The sequence below is a fragment of the Pezoporus flaviventris genome, unplaced genomic scaffold (genome assembly GCF_033815535.1).
Source record: "Pezoporus flaviventris isolate CSIRO_AGI_PZ_B2104156 unplaced genomic scaffold, CSIRO_AGI_Pfla_v1 ptg000016l, whole genome shotgun sequence".
NCBI lineage: Eukaryota > Metazoa > Chordata > Aves > Psittaciformes > Psittacidae > Pezoporus > Pezoporus flaviventris.
In genome coordinates, this window is record NW_026892564.1 from 1,611,895 (window position 1) to 1,632,099 (window position 20,205).

At 41.3% G+C, this 20,205-nt stretch overlaps 1 protein-coding gene across 1 annotated transcript; it reads left to right on the forward strand.

The window, feature by feature from the left end:
• The first annotated feature begins 4,241 nt into the window (after positions 1 to 4,241).
• NDUFA12 (NADH:ubiquinone oxidoreductase subunit A12) lies at positions 4,242 to 16,089 on the forward strand. The gene is given in 5 exon segments (XM_061454594.1): positions 4,242 to 4,517; positions 4,519 to 4,661; positions 7,916 to 7,998; positions 8,955 to 9,042; positions 15,820 to 16,089. Coding segments are annotated over 5 exon segments (582 nt in total). The 5' UTR covers positions 4,242 to 4,430; the 3' UTR covers positions 16,001 to 16,089.
• The last annotated feature ends 4,116 nt before the right edge of the window (positions 16,090 to 20,205 follow it).

Below are 20,205 nucleotides of genomic sequence, written 5' to 3' on the forward strand. Positions count from 1 at the left end.
TTGATCTTCAGCAGTCTGACAGTTTTCAAACCCATCAGGATTTACCAAGCTGTCACATTCACTAGCCAAAAAATAAAAAGTCTCTCTGACAACAGAAGGACAAGTTTAGTTTCAACAACTTTAAATCTGTCAATGTTCAGAGCAGGAAAAATCATATTACATATAAATTACATGAAAGGCATAACAATTTTATACTTTTCAGAATCCTGTCTTGTAAAGATGGGAGTGATGCTACACACATAATAAGCTTACTGGTTCAAACATTCTTCATGGAAGTGTATGTTGTACATAAACCCTTGGGTTTAGGTTGCTTGTTTCATACCAGTTAAGTTCCTGGTACAAATAATGTTATATTTTAAACTTTTCAGAAGTACACTTATTGCAATACTTTCTGCAGTTACAACCTTACCTGTCCATGCAGTTACTGTCTTTGTGTGTTCTCCAGTGTGGGTGAAAGTCAGTCTGTTCATTTTGAAACCAGTCTGGTTTGTTCAGCGGTGGCAGTTTGCTAGTATGGCCACTTCAGTGTAAGCACCACAACGTCACTGTAATTGTCTTGCTGTTGTATTAAAGCAAAATCACTGTGGATGTCTTGAAAGCTGCCTAAATTGGTAAATTCTATTTTGGCTGTATTTTTTAAAATAAACTGTAAGTTTCTATTCTAGAAAACAGTGGCAATAACCTATTACTTAATGTTTTATATGGATTGAATGAAACACCTAAACCAGTGTATATATGATTACAAAGAGTTTGTGGATCTTTTACACTTTTATTACACAGTGTAGTATTGTCACTTGTATTCAGTCTCTGGGATTTGTGATAGCTAGCAATATCTTGCTGTTTGCTCCTCTTTGCTGCTATTAACTTTCTGTTTCCATGCTTACTACTTTCTGCCCTATGAATTTGAAAACGTAATAATTGTAAAATTTAATTTACTGTTTTTTTCTTTTGAAAACACTCCATAGAAATATGTATTGTAATGAACCCTGATCAAATATCTTCATGTTATATCATGCAATAATATATATTTGGGTATGATTATTTGATTCATTATGGAGCAGTTTTAGGTTGGAAGTTAGGGTATGATGGAACACAGTTTTTTTTCCTTTTGAAAGAAATACAGCTTTATCTCATTTTTAACTATTGCTGGATAAATAATGAATTTATTATGTTTAAAATTGTGAAATTATCATGAGTTTTGGTCTATTCCAGAATTGATTGAAAAGTGTAATTTTTTTGGTCTTTGTCTTCTGTTGTAAATGAATGTGGTGTTTGCATGAATGTGCAGATAATCCAGAACAGCATCCCAAATGAGAAATGAGCTACCATTCTTTCCATGTTTAAATCTGAAATGTTTTTATCATTAAGTAAATTAATAACGCACTGACACACTGCGGAGAAAATCTAAGGTGCACTGGTAAAAGATGAAGTTTGGACGATATAATGAGTTACCTAATGGTGACAGCTGGAAATAAGCATGAAGAATCTCTTCCCCATAAAAGCTTACTTCAGGTTTTCTTCTGGAGTAAGTTCACTAAGTTCCTGGAGTAAGTAAGTAAGGCAGGCTTTCTCCTGCCTCTGTTCTAAAAGCTCACCTTTCTCAGTACTTAGAATCATAGAACAGTTTGGGTTGGAAAAGATCTTAAAATCATCCCATTCCAAGCCCCCTGCCATGGGCAGGGACGCCTTCCACTAGACCATGTTGCCCAAGGGCTTGTCCAACGTGGCCTTGAACACTTCCAGGGAGGGAGCATCCACAGCTTCTCTTTCGCATGTCATCCTTTGAGTCATTGAGGAAATGGATTTGAAAAGTACATTCTTGCTTGTTGCACTCTGAATCTGTATTAGAAAAGAAGCAACTTACTTGTGTTCAGACTTGAGAGGGTTTTTTAGGCCTTGAAGAGTCTTAAATTTTCAAAACCAGCAATTAAAGATCTCTTACAGGTACATGAGTTATAAAACTCAAGTTACTTGAGTGATGAGACAGTATTTCAATGCTGTCTCCCAAAGATGTCCCAGTAAATTCTCAGGAAGATGCTATACTTGCATTTGTACTCCCCTGTATTCGACTATGACATCTGCACCAAATTCAGGGAGAATTTTGAGCGCAATAGTATGATTCTTTGTTCACCCTCGGTGACCAAACACATTAACAAAAGCAGTTTAAGTAGATGTGATGGGACTTGAGCAGTTATGAGCTAATGAAATTCTCAGTGGAAATCTCATTTGACCCAATTAATAGAGAAAAATAGTACAAAGAAATATCAAACTATAATTTGAAGATGCTGTAAAATGTTCCTGCTACTAAGAATGAATTTCAACAAAACCTTCTGTAGGTTCACTGTCACATTAAGAAGTTCCCTTCTTCCAGCTTTGTGTCATAATGCCCCATTCTCCACAGTAGTCTCAGTCTAAGAACCATGGTGCTATGAGTATCAATGAAGTGATCCAGATCATTTTCACTCTTGGGAAGAAAAAAAAAAATATTATTTAATGGCCAGCAGAGAAAATGCTCATGGAATTGTACTCTCAGTCAATGAAAATTACCCCAGTTACAGAAACAACAGTCTTAGAAACAGGTTCAAGAGCTGAACCTATCCAATGCTTCAAAAGCTGGCTGACTTAATTGACTTAATTCTGTCATATTTTACACTCCATTGTCAATAATTTATGTCAAAATAATGGTTTCTATATATAAAGTTATGGACAACAGAACAAGGGAATTCTGACTGCAAATATTCCTGGCTTTCTGCTTGCTAATGTACAATTACCTGAGTGTATTTTAATATATTTAGTAAATTTTCTAAGAGTTTTAATGGAGAAAACATAAATAACCTGCCACAAGTGTACTGAAGCCTGAGACTTGCCACAAAACAGATGCCGTGGTTACAGCACAGCACACCAAATTAGCAGGGCTTGTGTTTTCTGTCTGAACACAAAACTGCTTGTGTTTAAAAAGTGTTGAACGGGAAACTTAAGACACCGGACTTTACATTAACATGGGTATTATATTTCCACACTGTGACCTTGGCTGGCAGACCTTTTTCACAGTCTCATTTTCCTTTCAGTTTTAGCACCACCTACTTAATATTTCACTTCAGCTCCTGCTTTGTCCCTTCCCAAATCCCCAGTTTCCCATAGTATCGGCGCCCAGCTGCTTGGCCTCTTCAGACAGCTGGGCTCCACTGAGCAGCCAGTGCTGGCTACAGCACTGAAGCTGTGTTCACCAAGTGTTCTTCCGAGTCCTGCCTGCTCTGACAAGGTAACGTGGATCTATTTTTAGCCCTTGTGAAGGTCAGTGAAGTAGTTTCCGCACCCTGCCAGCCTAGCCTTGCAGTAACAGCGGTAAAGTACTCCCAATGTCCCCAGCAAGGCAATCAAAAATATTTCTTCCTGCTGCTGCAGAACCAGAAGGCAGTGGGACAAGATGTAGATGGAAAGGTGGGTAAGAGATACATATTCCTAAATAGCCTCCCAGAGTTACGAAAAGCCAGGGACCATCACCCACAGTTTGCATGGGGTGAGATGTCACCTCCCCTACCTCCTGTTTTTTGGTCTAGGCAATCTTGGACTCCTCACTGCCACTTTCAGAACTTGTGTTGTGACCTGTGTGAAAAAAAGGATAGACGGTAGACATTTTTATTCAAAACAAAACAAAAGGTGAGGGAGTCCATATCCTGAATTTGTCTCTTGATTTTCACATGAGCAGCTGCCAGTACGCTTTTCTATGGATTTAGACTATGCAGATTGGAGGTACAAATCTCAGCATCTTCATCAAAAAATACCCTTCGGCAGCCTTAGCAAAGGCCAGAAAAACGATCTTGCTGCTGGTTGTTTCTTGGTTTTCACAAATACACATGATAGATGTACTGGGAAAAGTGTGGTCTGCCCGCCCTGGGGAACTGTCATGCCTGTGCCTGGAGAGGCAGTACCTGGGATACCAGGGTGCTGCTCAAGCAGGGCGGTGAGATCCAACTACAGCTGAAGGTTTTTGTAACGGTCAGCAGCCAAGGACACATGTTATTTGTGAGGATGGGTTTTGAGGGAGTTCTGAACCTACAGCCTGGTGAAGAGGTGGAGAGGGAAATCTAATGGCAGCCTACAACCGCTTGCAGGACAGCTAATAAGGACGGTGGTGCCATCTTCCTCATTGGAGTGGATCAGAGCAGCAGGGGATGGCTGAAGAGCTGCTTGCAGGGCTGAGGCAGGATGCGGGGCTGAGGCAGGATGAGGAGTAACGCGCTCGGCAGCACGGCGGGACAGCACCGAGCTGCCTGGAGGACAGTGTATCTCCCTCCTCGCGCGGTCTCAGGGCAGGCCAGGGAGAGCCACGGCGGGCCTGCTGCAAGCCAGACGCAGACTCCGACAGCCTCAGAGGCTGCGTCCAACCGCCGCAGCCTCACCAGGGAGCGTCAGCAACCACCAAACAAATGAGGGACGGCGACACAGCTCCCCCACCGTGCGCTCCGCGCTCCGGCGCCCGAAGGAGGAGTTGGTGCTGTCCCGGCGGGAGGCGGGGCAGCCCCAGGCCGGAACGGCTGGGGCGGCGGGAGCGGGCGGCACCGCTCCAAGATGGCGGAGTATGTGCAGCTGATGAAGAGGGCGATGAAGCACCTCGGCGGCCACGGGGGCGTCCGCGGCGCCATATGGCAGCTGCTGAGGTAACGGGGCGCCCAGCGTCCGGCACAGGCGGCGGGGGGCCGCACGTCGCCGCACTGCGGGGTCACCTTGACGGGTGCATGGGCGGGCGGCGAGCGCCCTGCCCCTCACGAAGTGGCGGGGGTGAGGGGCCGTCACCGCGGCGCCGTGGCGGGCGGCGGGCTTTGCTTGCTCCGGTCGGTGCGCGGCACTGGGCAGGCCGCAGGAGGAGGCCGCGGCGCACCTTGCGGTCCGAGCGGCGGTATGCTGGGGCGGTGCGGCGCGGTTCGCAGCCCTCAGCAGTTGTCGGCCTTGGATACTACGGTCAGAGCGTTCTCCAGCCAGGCCCCGGCCGTTGTCCTCTCATCTTTAGGCAGCTTGGTGGGTTCCTCGATGCTGCGCTGTCAGTACTGCCCTGACAGGTTTCGTCTCTCAGCCTCCAGCAGTCCAGCCTCAGCTCTTCTTAGCCTTGTTGCCACAGCCGTGTCCACCGTGCTGACGCTCAGCGCTGCTGCAGCCACCTTCTGTGTTTCTGTGCATGTGCTGCTGCTGAAATCTTGCTGTGTAAAACAAGGAATTAACTCACCTGCTTCATGAGCTTTAACTCTTTAACACTTCAAACTGTACATCTGCCTCTTTGGCAACAGATTGTCACCACTGACCTGTGCTCAGCTTTGGATGCCCTCTAGCTCCAGTGGAATCTTCTTGCAGAATTAGTTGTAGTCTTTATTTCCAGCCATCTCTGGAATGGCTTTGCCCCCCAAGCACAGAACTTCACACTCCTCCACGTTAAACTTTATCCTATTTTTATTCCCTGCTCACATCTCTACCTTGTGAATAGTATTTTGAATTGTGTTTTGAAGTGTGATAGCTGTTCTTGAAGCTCCTCCCAAACAGGAGGAGCTACGCATTTACTAAGCCTGAATGCTACATGGTCCAAATTTGGCAGTGTCAGTAATCTGTTATCTTTGTAGCTGGCCTTGGAAAAGTAATCAAACATTTCTTCAGGGTCCAGTGAATGTTGTAGGCCTGACCACATAGCAAAAAAAGTCTGGTTTTAATGACTAGTGGGAAGTCAAGAAAGAGTACAGGATAGGGAGGATGTGCAAGGTGAGGTTCTCTGCTATGTATCAAGGTCTGTCTTACACTAGAATAGACAAGGCAAGATTTCTGAGCCCTCCTGATGCCTTTTATTCCAGTCGTCATAATAACCCTCTTTCCTTGCAGTTTAAATTGACTGGTTTTGAACAGTTAAACATAACATTTTACACAGTTGCTGATCAGGCCTTATCAGTATTTTCATGCGTGGCTTTAATACTAGTTTTGTTCACTGGGGACAGCTCAGTTCACCTGGTACAGCCTAGGGTCAGCTTTGTTTTTTTTTCCCCTCAGTGTCACCTCATTGACAGCTTGTTATTCCCTTGTAATATCCAGATGTTCTCCTTGCATTATGCACATAGTGCTGCAGATCTTAATAGTCTCCAGACGCATCACCTTCATACCAGTGCTGTGACCATCGTACCATTGAGTTCCGTGCTGGTGATATCAGTCCAGCCCTGATGACAGTACTGAACCTCCTATACAACAGCGTAACCTTCTCTGTCTGGTAGTATCATAATCTGTGAGACTCCTGTGCTTTCTGGGGATGGGGTTTCTGATTTGGTTTTGTTTTGGCCAGGAACCTTGTAAAGTGTTAAGTAAGGCTACTAACATCAACATTCTTTGTGGAACTTCACTAGAAACCTTGGATCAATTCTATTTCTTCTTTCAGCTGAGCATGTTGTTTTTTTCCTGTCAGTGTATTAGTCCCTTTACAGTTATACATTTTAAATCATTTTTTTTCATTTGTTTGTGGTACAGTATTTCTGAGGTCAGCTTGTCTTTTGGGACATCTCAACTTTGTATTCCCGCTACCTGTGATGACAAACAGATTCTGAGTTTTCTGTCTCCGCGGTAGAAAGTAGTTCAGGGAGACCTTCCTCTTGCACAATGTTTTTTCAAGCTATTAAGCAGTATCAGTTAAGACAATATACAATTTCCCTGGCTACTGTTTTACTATTATTATTGTTTTCTGTTATCCTCCCTAAGTTGTTTTCTCCACTTTGTTTCCCTTTTCACGCAGTAGCTATTGCACTGGCAGTTCTCAAGAAGAAATGGAGCTGAAAAATAGAAGTGTAGAAGAGTTTGAGTATTAGGTTTCACTTGAGTGCCTCTTCCTAAGCACGTCTTAAGGAATGTCTTGTCAGGGAGCTTATGTGAGTCAAAGATCACAGGTTGTGCAAACACCTTTCTATCATGAAGGAAGAGAGAATAGACAAGACTGGAGGCAGTGCTCTCTTTTTTTCCGTTGAGAAGACTGAAGTTAGAAGAGAGTAATGCTAGGTGGAAAATCACACCTGATCCTCATAATGGTACCGACCACAAACATAGTCACTGCCCCCCTTTCATCTTTCAGGCCATTGAATCTTTCATCCCAGTTCAAGGAATAGACTTGGTGCTTACAGGAAGAGTGATCAAGGTGAATCTTGCAAAAACTGATGTGTTTTAGAAGTAATTACTTGGAGAAATGATCTACCCAAGTCAGGAGACTTTCTCTACAAGGGTTTTAGTCTGAATTTCTCTGCTTTTCTCTAAATGCTTACGTCTTTCATAGTTGTACAAAAGCTAGAAAGTAACAGTTGTAATTTAGGGTTTAGTGTGCATTTCCTTGGCAAGCAGCCACGATGACTTAAAATACTACTGTTCCTCTCTCTCCTGGCGGTTAGTGCCACATGGACATGTGAGATCTCTCAATGTGCCCTAGTGCTGACCACTTTTCCACGGCAATTCAAGCTGAAATGCTTGTAACAAGTAGTTGAGAAGGATGGTAACATCTTCAACCAAATGTATTTAACGTGTCTCTGGGACTCCCTTCCACAGCATTTAAGGTTTTGTGGGTGTTACATTGTGTATATTGCAGAGTCGCTTGGTCTTCCACTATGAAGAGCTTTTAAATAAATAATAACCCCCAAAGGCCTTTTTGTATAACTTTTATTATCCTGTCAGTGGAGTGCACAGTAAAGTCATGCTGGCATTAGTTGCAGAGTTGGTGATTATGTTTTGCCATCCATAAGCTTGCATAGTTTTTTTGAGTACCTTTATATATATATATATTTATATATATATATATAAATATGTTTAAGAGTTTTCATTACAGATTTCTACCAACCCCTAAGAAACCTCTATCACAACCTAATTCTAACATGATGTCAATTGAAAGTGTTTTGGGAATTCACAGGGTCAATGATTTGAAGACTGGTACACTGGTAGGAACTGACAAATACGGAAACAGATACTATGAAGACAAAAGAAACTTCTTTGGTATGTGTGCTAGTGTGAATACCTGCTGACTGACTGTCCACCTTTGTATAGCTTGTGTAATTTCTGTTAATGAAATAAAACATGCTGTCTGCCTGACTTCCTCACACTTGACTTGTGTGAGTCTTAAAGAGGGGGCAAGAAATGCTTTGACATCTTCTGTCTCTCTGTTGCTTCTCTTAGTTCCTTTGACTACATAGTCAATCTGAAATATAGGACAAATGTAAGCCAGTCAGATGCTTTCCATATAGGTATGCCTATACAATAATGTAATTGAGGACTGAATTTGGGCCCTGACCTAAAAGCTGGTAGCTTAAAAGGTGTGTGAAGAGAGAGAAATGCCTTTAAAACTGCCTTGTGGCTATGCTTACTTGTGTGAGCATTTCATGGCAAAGAGACACAGATTAGTTTAAACTTCCTGTTACTTTAAGTAATTCGATTTTCAATAACATTTGTAGAGTACTTAAAAACGTAGCACCTAAAACAACAAAGGTGGAAGGTGATGTGTAAGCAATTGACACGCTTGGTAGGCCAAGCTCTGCCTGCTGTATGTTAACTTGTAGGGTACCTGGGGAAAGCAGCTGCTGGTAAACATTGCTTGGTAGTTTTATATGGCTGAAACTTAGTTTAATCTTCAGCTACTAATGGCAATGTCCTTTTGGAAAAGACTCCTCCCAAAAAACTGTTTCTCTGCCTGAAAATTTTCTAAGTTCCTATTTCCCATTACTTATAAAATAGCTAATACTTGTTTCCTCATGAGGGCATTAAATACAGCCATATCAAAATACAGTAACAGTGGATATATGGAAGACTTAGAAAAATAAAAGCTGTAGAGGCTTCAAAATAAGTGCCCATAATGGTAGATACTTTTTGTGAAAATACTTTTCCTTGTTCTCTTCTTTATATGAAAACAGTTTGGTTTTTCAAGCTGATAAAATATTCCTGTTTGTTTATTTAAGGTCGCCACAGATGGGTCATCTATACTGATGAAATGAATGGCAAAAATACATTTTGGGAAGTTGATGGAAGCATGGTGCCGCCTGAATGGTAAACCATTTAGCTTAATAATGTGGCCAGACACCACGATTGCCTGTATATTTTCTTGTATTACAAAACAGAAAGTTAAAAAAATTAATTATAAAGTTTTCTTGGGTGCAGCTGTCTTATATATGGCCAGAAGATTTGAGACTAGTTACTTTTAATTTTAATCCCCATTCATAATGTTATATTGCCCACTGTCTTAACTGTCACACTCACTGCTTCTTGGAATGAGAAGATTTTGCCAGCCAGATTGAGCAGGTGAAGCCAGTCTTCCAATTTTCCTTATTGTGATTCTGTCTTAATGGTTTGGCAAAGCATACAATAACATTGAGCAGCCTGAGGGAGAAAAAAATAGCTTAAATTATCCATTCTAGCCAAGAACCCAAAGAAGGTAAGGCAGTAATGGAACAACATTCCCTATTCTACAGCCATTAACAGCATAATTGTTTCAGTGGATATACTTTGATACTCTAAAAGATGATGAACAGCAAAGGGCCAGGGTACTCAGCTCAGTATGTTGACTACTACTTGACTGTATTTTTTCTTCAGGTTTTATTTTCTGTTCATGCCTTTTAGTAATAAGTACAACCTCGAGTTCCAGAAGATCTCTGGCCACACGGCTGTTAGTACTTTTTTTGTCTTCCTAAATAACTCAGGAAAAACACATCCCAAATAAAATAACAGTATATGCTAGCAAAGCCAATTGCCACCTGATTCTTGGGGAGTATAAACAGCACTTCAGCCACAAAGCAGTGAAAGATGGTATGAAATTAGAGGTGCTTGGGTAGACTGAGCATTGGTGAATGCTGGCTTTTATTGTTCCTGTGACAGATGTTCTGTGCAAGGCTGAGATTAATTATGTAAGCTCCTAAATTGTGGCTGTCATTAGAACATTTGAGAAACGTGTGGGTAGATTGTCTAGGTAGTCAGTTTTGCTTCGAATTCTCCCAGCATTAAAATTAGATTTAATACAGTGAATGCTTTTTTCTGTCTTCTCCAGTAAGAGCTTAATGGCATTGTTTTTTAGAAGTCGCATCAGAATCTCCAAAACCAGCATGTTCATGCCAGTGCTGAGCTGTTCCTTGTTACCTGCATAATAATTGTTGTTTTTATCCTTGCACTATTAGATTGTGCTAATTTTCAAGATGTTCCTTATTTTGAATGACACTTTTTTGTTGTTTTTTTCTTTGCTTGTGCTTATGTGTTGTTTATTGTGTGCTTAAAAACCTTAGTAAAGGGTTTCTTTCTATCAAAGTGATGTTTCTAAGATCAAGTAGCTTGTTTAAATCACATAAATTAGTGAGGTAGAAAAACTTGTTTTTCTGTCAATGTGGGAAAAATTACCCTGGAAGAAACAGTAAAAATTTAGTTATTTTCAAGACTGGTCAGTGCAGTGAGGCACAAAAGGGTAAACAGTCGTGTCTCCTGAGGTATTTTCTCAGGAAACTTAGTTGTGCCGTACTGTTCAGTTTTGGGGGTACTTTTTTGTATGTCCCATGGCAACCCTAGATGTTTATTCTTACGTAGGAGTCCTAGCTTTGTGACACATCTAAATCACTGGCATTTAATTCTATACTATTTAGATACATCTTTAAAAATAGAAATATTTTGAGTGGGAATAAACGCTAGTTTTTAAGACTCTTATTTATTTTTCGTCTGATGGTACACCCTCTTAAATTTTTGAAGTGGCATAAACTTCTGAACTGAGACTATGTATTGTTCATGTATTGTACAAGTTTCTGTCCATGTCAACATTGGGGTTGTGCAGATACAGAGGGAATTGAATGGGTTTACTGGACCCAGAAATGTCTTAGAAAGAAATTAGGTTGTGTGAAATTACTTCTATTAAAACAGAGATGAATTTGGTCTCTAGTATAATAGTACCTGTCCTGTCAGTTGTAAAAAATGTTTCTCTCTTAAAACACTAGGCCTGCCTTCAACAGTTGAAAAGCTTAGCATCCTTTGGTCAGCTGGGAAGCATATAAAGTACTGTTGTAACAGCTGGGTTGTGATCTGAATACTTCTTCTAAATGCTGATTTTTCACGCCGGGTTTTAGTTAATTCAGCTAAGCAGAGCATTTTGTGGGTATATTGTTGTACCCTCTGCGGGTGGAAGCAGGTTTTACTTTTAGGCTGGTGTTACTTTCAGAAACTATTTTGGAACTGTCATGCCTAAAGATGGCACTTTTAAAGAAACTGACCAGAGCTAACATAGAGATTTCTGATTTTTCTTTTTAAATAGTAATGCTAACTAGTTTGTAATGATTTTGCAGTGCTTTTCTAAAAATCGTACTGTATGTAGGATCACACTACAGATTATCTTACTGATTACACTATTTTCTTGGGAGGAATAGAAAACACTAGCAGATATGCAGGAAAAACACTCCCTTTCTTCTGTGCATCTTCTGTGCATCCTGAAGAATAGTTTTGTGGACAGTTGTGTACTTTCAGGCTTACAGAATATGAATGATTGTTGAAATACAGTCAGGTGAACCTTACCATGTGTGATGAATTGGGAAAAAGCATTTTGGAGTATTGAAAAGTTCTAAAAACAACTGTCTGGGAAAATAAAATGAGAATTCATTTAACTACCCTTTACCTTTTTTTTCAGACACTAGAGAAAAGGAAAAAGCAGCAAGAAAAAAACATCTCATGTAATAACATACTGTAGTAGCAGTTTTAGGAACCACTGAGTATTTTCAGCATCCTGAAATAATTGACGTAATGTCTTCTAACAACGGATGTACTGAAATCACAGTCTGAAGGAAATCAGAAGAGTTGTTTTGACATATGTCTACTATATAGAGAATCGAGACTTGCTTTTTAAAAAAATATTGCCATACAAGAGTATGTAGGCTTGTGGTTCATTCTGATTTAGTTGTGTTATTTAACTCCTCGTGACTGTGTTTTCTTTTCAAAGATTCTGGGAGGTTCAGTTTGATTCTGCCTGGGGGGAGCGTGAAACTTGGAAACAAATTTTCCGCTTTTGGTGGGATTATGCTGTGAAGTAAGGCTTCCTTTGGAGAGTCCAAAGTCCATGCACGTAAAGCGTTGATATCCTAGATTCTAGCTGTGCTTCTCTTGCATCGTATTCAGAGTCTTTTCATGGCTCTCCACCCACTATCCATTTACCATTTATCTGGTTTAATGTAAGTTGGTTTGTGTTTTGGCCAGATACTTTGAAGAACAGATTGACAACTGGTTTATGTAAACAAATGAGTTAAAAATAATTTGCTCTTTCAATATGTTATGCCCAGTGTAAGAAGAACTACAATTTGAGAAGAGTTTCCTCCTTTTGCAGGGGCACTTCATTTTGCCAGCACTGTCCTATGTATAATGTCTGTCCTCTGCTTTGATGTTTAATTCCTTATGGTGCAAATCTGACATATTTGGAAGAAGCCTCAGGGGTGCTAACTTCATACCATGGAATAGTTAATGTTCAACTTCGGTTTAATAACCTACATCCTTTTTAGTTAATCTGACAGCTGAAGGAGGAAAGAATGTAGCATCTCAGACTTACAAGTGCCAATATACTAAGAAATGTAAAGAAATGTGCTAATCTCCTGTAAAGCTGCTGCTTTTAAAGTCTGCCTCCAAGGAAAACAAGCAAAAAGATTGAGCAGAAAAGTAGGGGTGTAAAATTTCTGCCCTTTTAGTAGCTTCATAATACATTTTTTGGGTTTATAACTAGATTAAATGCTACTATATGGTTTCATGTAAATGGGGTGCTGTCTCATTACTATGCAATGGTATCTTATGGCAGCATGAATGAGAAATCAAAGTGAATCTCCCATGTGCAAACAAATAAAACCATGTTTCTTGACCCTTTTTCCATCTCTTCTTCTCTGCTCTTTGACCATAACATACATCTTCACTTCCCTTGTGTCTTACTGCAGCATGGTTAACTTGTTGAAAAAAGTGGATGCCAACCAATTGGCAAACATCCTGAACTTAACGTAGATGGTGCCTGAACCTTGCAGATGCACATATGGTAATAGCTACAGAGTTTGTGTAGCATCAGTTCTTGTTTGACAGCTTGTACATCATATAATTGGCTCCATTCCCTTGTAGCTTCAGTTGGAAACTTCCTTGCTTTTAAATATTTGTTTAAGACTTGGGGGAAAATTCTCATGGAGTCTTGAGAGGGTTTGACGGTACTGTCATCTGTCTACCCAAGGAAAAGGCCAGCAACTTTGTTAGCCTCAGTCTGCTTGATAGTGACTTTGCTCTGTGGTTCAGGAAGCTGCTTCAGTCTCTTCAGAGCTTCTGCTATCCTCCTGATTTTCTTTGCTCTATGTAAGTTGTCTGGTTTTTTTTGTAGGTTTTAAGTCATTAATTGCTTTTGAATCCTTTTTTTCCATGCATGGATTTATAGGGAGAATTTATATGGAAATCTGGCCATCTGCAAGATGTCAAATCTCTTTATTCATGCTATTCAATCTAGTGCATGAAAAGCTTTTCTTGAGCATCTGAGAACAGAGTCTGTGAGACATCAGAGCTTCAAAGGACTCTTTGAGGAAGGTTGTCAAGGGGAAAGTCTTCCCAAAATAAAGTTTTCAGGTTTTACATATTTTTACTTAAGTGGAGAGTGAGAGCTTTTGTTTGAGACAACAGATTCTGTGCAAACTAAAATGGTTTTGTAAATAACATGCTGGGCTTCTGAGGGGAATCGTGACCAGGCTTAAGCCCTGAAACTCTTGTTTCTGCCAACTTTGATGCTCCTCACAGGAGGCATGATATCTCAGGTGTTGTGAAGCGCACTAGTACACAGTTCTTATGGGTATGAACTGGGAGAGGGAGTTCACCTAAGGTCAGAGCTTTGTATAATGTGGCCAGGGCATTTCAGAGGCTGGTAATATGTGGCGTATCAAAGACAGACTCCAGTTCTGGTGAAATCTGAAGACCTTTATTGTGTCTTGCATCCCTTTTATAGTCCACTAAGTGCGAAGCAGTAACTTTCCACTCTCTTACTTCCTTGTCATCCTTTTTCAGCAAAGCTACTAAGGGTTACAGATATTTACATAGTTTGGTCTGTCTTTGAGTTACACATCCTGATTTATCTTGCAAACTGCCTGCTTTGTTTTGCTAACCGATCTTGACACGTCATTGTTTTCTTCACTGTTCCCAAGGCTTAAGCCCAACCAGGGCAATAACGCCTGGATCCATTTCGTTAACTATTTCTGTCCCATCACCCACAGTAATGCCAGGTTTAAAATTGAGCAAGGCCTGATCCTGTATCCTCAGACCACATCATGATTTGTAGTGCTATGGGGGTGCCTTCTTCCAGACAGAAATCATTACCCCAAATCTTTTATAATAGAAGTAGTGGAAATGTGTACTTCAAATCATACCAGACTTATGAAGGAGAGGGGAGGAAGAGAGGGATCCATTCATGTTGCCACTTGATATATGTATATATAATATATATATATGTATATATAACTTCCAAACTCCTGAGTGGATGATTTTTCCTATGGGAGGCCCTTCTTTACCTGTAAACAAGTTGGGTTTTCTTACCTTTAAAGGATTTTATAGTTCCATGTGGTTTTGTATTGAAGCCAGTTTTCTGACAGTCCTTAGTCTTATAACTTGTGGCTTTCGTTTTGGGGTTTTGTTTTTTTAACTTCTAGAAAATGAACATGTGAGATTTAGTACTAAAGTTATATCCAAAGTTGTGATTTTTAGCTTTTCTGAATTGTCTAGTAACTATTTGACTGGAAAGATAATCAACCTTCTGTAAAGCTCTTCAGATTTAGAATATACTTGTCAGTCTGTTTCTCACTACTTTTACTGAGGTTTTGTTTTGCTGTATCAATGAAGTGTGCCAGATTTGTTGCTAAAGGCTGAAGATGCAATTTTTAGGCTTTCTAATAATAACTGAAATAGAAGACTTCTTATTTTTAGGTCGAGTCTTTGACAAAAGCTGATTAGCAGAAGCCTCTTTAATTCTACCTCAGTAAAAAATACATAAGCTTGCAAAAAAAGTCATAACCTCACTTCTGTCAACTGTGCATGCAGAATGAAGAACTGGCAGATAATTATTCAGGTTTGAAAGTTGCTTTGGGCACTGTAATAGAAATGGGATGAAACCAATTCAGTTGATCCCTGCTATAGTGTTTCAGTAAATTGTTATGGAAAGTACTTTGCTTGATCATTAATGTTGTTTGCACAAGGGAGGATTCGAATTTAGTTCCTAGGTAAAGGATAATCACTATAATCACTCGGTAATTACTCCATTCCTGATTGGTATTAATCATCTCATTGTGCACTCAGTAAACAGTTAGGTGATTGATTGTTGTAGGTGAACCTGCACCATTAATTCATATCCCAAGTGGTAGCTTCATGGATGCTTTGGAGTTGGTACTGAAGTTGTTGTGCAGCATAGTCTTTTGGTAACCAAATGAAAAACCTAAAACCCAACAAAAAAAAAAAAAACACAATGAAACAAGACCTTGTGGTTTTGTCATTTTGACCTGGCTAGCTGGTTAAGGCCATACAAACAGATAACAAATAGTCTGCTCAAATACTGAGCATACAGAGGAACAGGAAATTCAAACTTGGGTGTGCTTTCAGTTGCTTAGGAGCAGAACTCTCAGTTATGTTTGTGTAATTACTTTAAATCAGCATCCCATACCCTCATTCAAAGTCCTAGTGGATTAAAGTTATGCTACCACTAACTCCCCAAATAAATCCTTAGTGTCTTCAGAGGAGGACCCTTGGGAGGAAGGCTTGTTACAGGTCATGTAAGGTTCCTTAATGACAGTGTGTCTTTTTCCTCTTAAGGCATCGCTGGCTTCACTCAATGACGGATGACCCTCCAACTACTCATCCACCAGTTTCTCGGAAATTTATCTGGGAGAACCATAAATTCAATCTGAGTGGCACTCCCGGACAGTACGTACCTTACTCCACTACTCGCAAGAAGATACAAGAGTGGGTCCCACCTACAATGGCTAGCAAATAACAGCAAAAAATGTGACTTGCCTTAGCTTTGGCTTTCAGCATAAATTGTATTTTCACTGGTTTTATTCAGAATAAAAGCCTTCTACAACAGCTTTAATTTAGCATATTGAATTGAGGGGGAAATGAGTGGGAAAATATTTGGAAGAGGTAGAGGACAGAATACATGGTAAGTCTTAATCTCATCAAGATATCGGGCTTTTGTCGTATTGTCAGTGGCTCCTGTCTTCACATAAGCAGCTCCCAAACACTTTATAGCATGAGAACCATTCCTGTGAGTCACTCCTCACATTTGTACCATTCAACAGAATAAAAATATAAACTTGAAATACAGGATTCTCCTATTTAACATTTATTCTATTATAGTTTCTGCATGGCAAATAATGTACTATTCATGTACTGTTTTAGGAAGTCATCTCTTTAAATATTTATAAGACAAGTTAGAATAATACAGCCAATCAAGGATTATAGTTTTTATTCATAAAATCTTTGTACATGAGTACAAAGTACATGTACAGCATTCATTGCTGTATTACAATATGATATCAGTCATAATACAAAAACTTTTAAGGTTATAGTAATCAAGTGACATCTCACCCCTTAAAGGAACTTGGCCATATGCAGAAGGCCCCCTGTCACGAATACCTGTTTTGATTGCTTCTGTGTTACTGAGATTCATTAGTAGTTAGTCTCACAAAGGTTTGGGAATAGGCTATTGTCCTGGGTTCAGCAGTAGCAGTCATTTTTTCTTCTTCTTAGTAGCTGGTACAGTGCTGTGTTTTTGACTTTCGGCCTGGGAACAGCACTGATAACCCCGATGTTTTTAGTTACTCCTCAAATGTTTTAGTCTGACCAAGGACTTTCTGAGCCTCATGCTCTGCCAGGGAGGAGGCGAAGCCGGGAGGAAGCAGAGACAGGACACCTGACCCAAACTGACCAAAGAGGTATTCCATACCACAGCGTGTCATTCTGGCATGTAACTGGGAGTGACCCGGAAGGGCACTCACTGCTTGGTCGTGCTCGGACAGCAGGTGGTATCATATTCTCTTCCCTTGTTATTTCCCTTATCATTATTATTATTGATGGTAGCAGCAGTGGTTTTGTGTTATACCTTAGTTACTGGACTGTTCTTATCTCAACCCGTGGGAGTTACATTCTTTCGATTCTCCTCCCTGTCCCTCCAGGAGCGGGGGAGGAGGGGGTGTGGACTGCATGGCTAACTTGATGACAAGGTTTAAACCACAACAGCTATTTGCCTTGGGACAAGACTTTAAAGGTCCTTGAAAGTTGTGAAAGTCATTTTTTTGGGGAGGTGGACAAGTACAATGTACCAGAACCTATTTTCAAAATTGTGCAGTTGCAAGTTCACATTTGAGTGCTCTCTGGGGCTGTGACTCTTTTCTTGCAGTTGGTTGGTTCCTATTCTAGCCTGCTGGTATTTTTTAGCAGACCTACCCTTTCCGCAAGGCCTCCCATATCTGATAACCTAATCTATAGACAGCTGATGGAGGTGGGATGCCTGCCCAGCCCCTCGCTTAGGCCACCACCTCAACTGGATGGGGAAGAAAATAGAAAGCTCGTGGGCAGAGATAACAGTGTGGAGACTGCTTGCCAGTTACCATAATGAGCAAAAGAGACTTTCATTTATTGCCAGTTAAATGCATTTGCGCAGTGAGAAACAGAGGCAAAAAAATCTAGTGCGTGGTGGTTCTGTTCTTCCTTAAGCACTCTTTCCCAGAGGTGCCGCCATCTTGTCTGCAGGGCTCAGCTGTGCCCTGTGGTGGGTCAGTTGGAACCAGCTGCATCCCGCATGAGGCAGCCCCAGCTTCTCCTCCCAGGGGCTGCCCCTGTGCTCCCTTATTAAATCAAATTCTGCATTAATTCATTACTTAAAGGTGGGTTTGTTAGCTGTAATTGCTTTAAATTAGTCTTTAAATTAGTGAGGTAGGGAAGTAGCACTTACTGAGATCTCCTAACCTACCTAATTAAAAAAGGATAACATTTAATTTAAGGCGACAAAAGCATCGGGCATGGCTGAAAAGCAATTTGAGCCATACTGAGCAGCGGACGTGGAAAGGACTCTTTCAACATTTTCACCTTGCTAGATTATTTGACCTTAAGAACAAGTTTGCCTCAGTGCTGCTGAAGAACTTCATTACTAACACTCATCTGTACAAGCCCTGTGAGAACAAACCTGGGTAGAGCAATTAACTCTTACTAGTTTCAGTCTGCCTTTTTAATGTGCTTTCTACCTATTTCATTCCTCTTTATTTATCCTGTGGATTTTTTGGATTGCAGCGTGAACACACATCGGGAGGTACAGTTGGGAGTGAACCTCTGTTCAGGAGACAGACAGGGATGCAGTAACTCTTCCTACACCTCCTGTACTGAAGAGAGAAGCTTCAGAGCTGGTTTGTCATTTTGTCAGCTGGAACAGAAGTACTGAGGGAGTGAACAGCTTTGTGTGCAGCAATACTGCACAGAAGAGCAAAAAACTGGGCTCATCCTCCTCCCCTGCTGGGCTGAAGCAAGCCTAGGGCTCGGTAGCTTGGTTTGGAAAGTAACAGCAATCCCATTTCTGGAAAGGACAGAAACCTGCTCATCCTGCTTTAATCAGCAGGAACAACAAATGCTGGGTTTTAAACACAGAATTTCACTTACATCTCTTGTAATATTGCCTCTCCAAGGTAGACTGCATAAGGCATTTACAGGACATAAAACATACGCAGAAAAATCAGTGGTCTTCCACAGGGCTCTCTGTAAATGCTTCTGCGATTCAGTCTTTTTATGAGCAACCTCATTCACTTATGGAGGTTCACCTTTGCTCATGACATCTGCCTCAGCATCCAGGCTCAGTTGCTTTCCGGTCTAAATGACATTTTAAGCCAAGCTGGCTGAGTGTCACAGCAGATGGTGTCTTCAGCCAAGTGCAACTGAAGCATTGACAGGAATATTCCCCTTGCACTAAACGTGAGTTTTAGAAGAGGCAACGTTCTGACATGGGAACCATCTCATTAAGAAGACAAGTATCTTTTCCAGGAGGAGAAAAGTGCTGAAACTCATTTTTATTTTCAAATTGTGCCTTTACCAATAGCTTTCTACAGCCCTGCAGTCCAGGGCAGCCTTTCTGCTGTAGCTGCCTCCAGGCTATCGCTGTGCTGACAGCACGCTCGCTCAGCCCTGTGCAATGGCACGGAGCCTTTCCCTCAACAGGGCATTGCATCCTTCCTTGCTGCTGCCCACGGCTGTACCTCTCTGATACAGCCAAAATTGGACATGAGACAGGGTGAAGAATGACAAAGAAAGGAGCTTCAGGAGGCCATCTCCCTATGTGAAGGTCCCAGTCACAACAGGTCAATACTGAGGTGTGCAATACAGCTCTGCAGCACAGATCCTATGGCAGCTGCACCACCAGTCACATGTGCTGAGCCGGCAGTGATGCACAGCAGGACATCCTGCCCAGTCCCCATCACTGGGGATGACTACCAGCAGAGTATTTATCAAGACCCTAGTAGCTGACCGACAGCCTGGGTCAGCACAGCACAGCCTTAAAATACTAAGAGCAGGTTCCATCAAGAGGATCCATTGGCAGCACAACGCTCACAAAGCCTCCAGATTTTGACCTTAAGACCCCAGAATCGCCCTGGCTGTCTAGGTCTGGAGCAGGCAGAGGCTGTCTTGCAGACAGAGGACTTGTGCTGTAGGTGAGTACAAACAACACTATTCAATGCTCTTGAGACTTGGTATTAGCTGTGGTGTTGAAAGCAGTTAATGAATCCACTGTAGCTGTTTGGCAAAACATCTCTTCATCAGATGACATAGATGAGAGGCAACACCAGCATCACACTAAAGAGCCTGCAGCAGAGTTATCATTTCATAACCATTTCTAGCTACAGCAAGAGAACTATTTGGCAGGCAGGGACATCCTAGACCATTTAAGAAAGCTGGAAGGGAGAGGGAGGAGGCCCTGTCCTTTCCTGCCCAACCTGTCCTGTACTACTGACTCCAGCATGCTTTGCCCACCTGGCTCCTTGACGGCACGCTGAAAACACTGAGCTGCTCACCACCTTGCACTTTTATGTCATATAAGCTCAGGCTTCAATTTTGGGGATGTTTCCTGCTAAGGTTGGTGCTGGGAAGCAGTCTTGAGTGAGAATTACAGGGACAATTATTTTGGATACAGTTGGAAGTCATCAGCCCAGGAAGCTG